Source organism: Denticeps clupeoides, chromosome 8, assembly GCF_900700375.1.
Source record: "Denticeps clupeoides chromosome 8, fDenClu1.1, whole genome shotgun sequence".
NCBI classification, from domain to species: Eukaryota; Metazoa; Chordata; class Actinopteri; order Clupeiformes; family Denticipitidae; genus Denticeps; species Denticeps clupeoides.
Window position 1 is genome coordinate 3,339,509 of NC_041714.1, and position 5,353 is coordinate 3,344,861.

At 38.9% G+C, this 5,353-nt stretch overlaps 1 protein-coding gene across 5 annotated transcripts in view; it reads left to right on the top strand.

The window, feature by feature from the left end:
* LOC114795692 (collagen alpha-1(XIX) chain) overlaps positions 1–5,353 on the top strand; it is a 118,987-nt gene that overhangs the window by 109,932 nt on the left and 3,702 nt on the right. For all 5 annotated transcript variants that reach the window (XM_028989256.1, XM_028989260.1, XM_028989257.1 and 2 more), the window contains one exon: positions 4,068–4,145. In XM_028989256.1, coding sequence (XP_028845089.1) covers positions 4,068–4,145 — 78 coding nt within the window. The remainder of the gene's footprint in view (positions 1–4,067; positions 4,146–5,353) is intronic.

Below are 5,353 nucleotides of genomic sequence, written 5' to 3' on the forward strand. Positions count from 1 at the left end.
TAATATCAGTGTGGACAGACTGGGGGGGGGCAGGCGGGCCAGGCGATATCTTACTTTGTGGAATAAAACAAAAAAAGCCTAGAAAAGAGGAGGTGATCATTTATCAAACCCGGGCAAGTATCTTACTGTTTGCACAAAGCTCCTCATCAATTACCCCTGTACTCCTCAGATTTGTCACTTCCATCTGAATTAGGGTTGGACTTGGCCGCCATTAGTACGGCATGCAAGAAAAGGTCCCTCCAGGCTGAAACGCCCATGTGGCCGAGCTTACACGTATCTACCTCGTTTAATGAAGTGCTGTGGAAATAGTATCTGCTGACACGAAACTCTGTCACGTAAACCACTAAACCTCTAAATTACGGCCATGTAGCATTTGAATGTACTGTATATTCTGCAGAGCTTGTTTTGCTTTTACTGCTGCACTAAAACATTTACGATTATTTAAAGGGAAAGCCTTCCTGAATTACATGCTGTATAACACTCAAGAATAACTGCACTAACTAAATATTTTTAACAGCCCTATAATTTGTCATGCTGTTATAATGTTGTTTTATTTGTTTTGTTGGTTTTTTTTTGCATTGTTGACCTCATCAACATGATCACAAACATGCCAAAGATGCTAAATCTGTAAACATGCTGTATCAAGCGTAGGCAATTTTCTGATTGATTGTGTCATTTAAAAGCAAAACATTGAATACAAATTCAGCATGGGCAAAACAAAAATCATCTAATGTCTTCTGGGTGTGTACAATAACTCAAACACATGAAGAATAATTTCATCTAGCCATTCAGAACCTGCTTCAGTTACGTAAGGCAGTTATTACTGTAGCTGGATGAATACAGATGAATACAGCAGAGCTTGCAGGGAGATGAGACTGTTCCACAATCAGCGGCACAATTGTAAATACTGATGGCACTCTGAGTGCTCACTCATGGGCAGCCGTACACCCGCAGGATACGGAAACCGGAATAAAATGACTAGATTTTCTACAAATATATAGAGTTGGCATAGTTTACATAAGCATAGTTTGGCATAGATTTAGTTATTGTGATCATGAAGATCTCAGGGACAGTGTATAGACATGAGTATAATGATATAAACCATTATAAATTGGAATGAGGAATTAATTACAAGACTTGGGATTGATCACTTTTTCAGACATTGATGTTACAAAAACATTTATTGATTTGTCTGAATGTGAACAGGTTATTAATTTATTATACCAGGCCAATAGATTTTTGTTGCCCTGTTGTGGCCTCCAGACCACATTAGACAGACATCCCTCTGAATGAGTCAGAAAGTACAAATGTTAGGCATGTTATTTAAAAAATTATTGATGAGATATTGTGCAGATGATTAATCAATATAGCCATGCTTTTTATAGTCATATCACTAGTTTGCAAGGCCGCAAACTCTCATTTTGTACACAGCGTGCTGTGTGAATTGCTCTTGTCAAGACCACAGTCACTGGCATCGGTGTACCGCAGGTTGTTGGTTTTACTTTTGCTCTGGTTGTTCACTTTAGTTACTTTCGTCATGCTGTCATTCCTCAGTCCTGATTCACGCACCTACACACAGATGCACATAGTTACATGCTGCCAGAACAGAGCCAATATTCTAATATGTGATGGGCACTATTTTCAGACTGGAGCTAAGTGCAGCACTACACAAAATATGTGTAGTGTAGTAATATATCAAGTATGTCCTTAGGATTTAGTTAAACAAACAGTATTTAAATATTTGCAAATGTACAAATCCAGAGGGCATATTTGCAGGACAAAAGACCCATAATGCTGATCTATGTTTAAAAATAGCATCCTGTAAGGAATATAGTGCAGATTTAAATATATGACTCCAAACAAGAGTAATTCAGGCTTCCATTTTTTTTCTAGATTATATCATTCTTATAATTATATTTATATTACATATATATTATATATGTATATATTATATTGCTGGGTTTTCTGCTTTTATGCATTGATTTTATTTACTAGGTTTAACATTAATAGCTGAATGCCTTGTATTAACCACTATAGCATTTCCCAAACACATCTCTATCCTTCCTTTGTTCATTTTCTTTTTTTAGTTTTGTGTTTTAGAGTACATATATAGTTTTTCAACCTTGTTTACCTTTTAAAATCACTTAATTTTCTACTAATACAAGTTTACAAATGAGTAGTTGAGAAGAAGTGTGAGAGAATTGAGTTTGGTCTGGTACGCTGGTAATTCAACAACTTTTTAATTTTCTGTAATGTTGACTTCCAGCTCTGTTCGCGTGCTGAAAGACTTTGGGGTGATATTTCCTCATTATTTCTCGTCATCCTCCACTGGAGACAGTCCTCCCACAGAATATCCAATTTGGCTTTTTTTTCTTGTGAAATGTGCCAAAACGAATAGTTTATAGAGAAAAATAACCTGTAGACTGCAGCCGAGTTCAATTCTGAAACACCTTGATTTCAGTAGAGGTCACTTCTCCAGCTCTGCAGCTCCATTCAGCTCCTCCACAAGCTTCTGGAGTTTTTATGGTTTTTCTTTGTTACTTATTCTGTTTTTTTTTTTTGTTTTCAGTATACATGGTACTGTTATCTGTGCAATTTACCTTGCTATTATGTTACATTGTACTGTTGTACTATTATATTACACTGAATTCTCTCATATTGTTGCATTGTTATGTTTTCATTTTGTTTAATTGGAAATGTTGCAGTTTGAAAATTACTACATATTAACTAAATGCAAGACTAACTGGATACATTTCCACTGTTTACCTTTGTATATGTGTACTAGACATTATTAATGTCTAAGCCAATGATCTGTTCATGGCACATGGTGTTTCATGGTAGTAGCAGTTGATGAGTTCAGTAACACTGGTTAATTGTTGTACAGTGTTGAAAGTGTAAGATGCTGGCGATCATGGTTCACGGTTGATTATATGGATTAGCATTTTTTATGTGTTTTCATGTGACTGATTATACATGAATGAAGTGTGAAGTTATTGAGAAGCATGTTGTTTTGCGAGAAGTGATGAAATGATCCATTCTTCACGCCTGCCGCATGTTGAGTGGGATGACTGGAGACGCTGGGAATGACTGCCCTATTGTATTGCAGTGGCTCCTTTACATTAACCAAATTGCAGCTCGGTTCCGTGTATATCTACGCCGGGCCCGAGGTTGTCCTCAGGTACAGTGCTGTTCCATCCCTGTGGAATGCTGTCATATGGAGCCGGGAGTGCAGTACAGTTTGCAACATGCTCTTCAGGTTTCTCCTGCTCCCCCGTCAGGCTAAGCTTGCGTTCATCCTGACGTCTGCATGCAGTGCTGCCAGGACTCATGTCATTAGAACAGATAACTGGAATGATGAAGAGATGTGCTTGCCTGTTGCTGGCCTGCGCTTGATGTTCAGCATTTGGATTTTTTTTTTTTGCTGTGTTACCAATACACTACTACTGTAATACTACATTTAAATGTACAAACACCCTTATCCAGAGCAACTTCCAGTTGGTAGTTACAGGGACAGTCCCCCTGTAGACAATTCACTAGTAAGTTGGGTTTGAACCTTCTGGTTCAAATGCGAGAGTCTTTTACACTAGCCTACTACCACCCTACATTCCATCTTCTGGGCAACTCAGGGGCTTTTAAGTCACCCTGAAAAAAAACTCAGTCAGTCTGAGGGCGAGAGCAAACAATTATACACAAAATCTCTCCTGGCATTTTGATAACCGTAGACATTCTATTCATAGCCAAGATTTTTTTTTTCTAATACATTTACTTCTTTCTCAGAGCGACTGATGCTTTTTCCCTGCTGGTTTCAAATGCAAGTGCTTTTGTTAAGTATTACGTTCTGTCATTTTGACAGACAGGTGACTAAAACCCATGGTAGCATTCAGACACTGAACTCGAGATCCAGGTGGGCGGTTTGACAGGCATGGGTTGACAGCACCTTTAACCAAAAGGAGGGGAATGAAATATTTCTAAACAACCGTCCCGGGGTGCACCACCTGACTAACACTGCCGAGGTTGACTGTGTGTGGTGGCGCATGCCTGCCTGAATGTGCTCTGTCTGCTTCCAGGTTATCGAGGACAGAAGGGCGAGAGGGGACAACTAGGTTTGGAGATACCTGGACCCCCTGGTCCTACTGGCCCACCGGGTAAGGGCTGCATGGTCACCTCATGATGAGGTGCCACTAATGACGATTTGGAAAATACATAGAACTTACTTATACCATTTATTTATACCACGGTTTGGAGAAAATACCCTGACTTGCTGGTATGTGCATAATTAATGTGGCAGCCATAATTAATCATAGTTATGAATGAATGCAGTGCATTTAGGTAGCAAATTAATCTATGTAGCCATAGAGTGTGAATCTACAATTGCATTTTTTTAATATCACTTGATTACTATCGCTTACTATCTATAAATGCTAAATGCTAATTAGGTAACCGGATATTGGACTCAGGGTGGGGATGTGTCTCTTTGCCTCTGTCTGGAGCATTATCTCCAGAAGTGGTTAGCAATGTGGCCTCACAACTACTAGTGTTGTATGGGCTCGGACAATGTGGGGGCAGAGTTTGCACGCTCCGTGTGTCTGCATATGTCTCATCCGAGTTCTCCAGTTTCCTCTCATTGCCACCAAAGCATATACATTAGGTGATCTGGCAACTCGGAATTGTCTGTAGGAGTGTGTGAGTGAATAGTGTGCGCCCCACCCCAGGTGAGTTCCCCAGCAGCCATGACCCTGAGTAGAACTAAGCGGTTAAGGGAAGCGGGTTCAGGCACTTCCTATCTATAATCCTGATATCACTGCAGAACCAGCAAAGAGACACAACTTAGAACATTCAATGAACACCATATTTGATCCACCTAAGGGTCTTTCCAAAACTGTCTTCAGTCAACAGAAGTAGCAATAATTACATTATTGGCTGTGGTTATGAATAAAAAGTCAGTGAACTGAGCTTACTGAGACCACACTCATTCCATGCATGAATTGTGGTCTACATCTACATAATATTTTTTGCAGGGTTTTAAATTGTATCTCAATGCAACATCAGCCAATAAAATCCAAATATACACACGGAAATTGAGCATTAACATAAGATCAGAGCATTTTTTTATCCAGAAGTTATTGAGAAATCTTAGAGGTTAGTCAACTCAGAATATGTGATCATCTCTGTAATTCTGATTATCAAACATTAACATGACCACTGATATTTTTTAAAAAGTGATGCCAAAAATAGATTTTTCAGGCATATGTTCTGAGTTGCCATATGACTTAAGAATTGTTTTTGTTATCTTGGGTCAGTGGTAAAAAAAAAAAAAAAGCAATCACAAGAAAAAGCTTTCTTCATCCTTCAG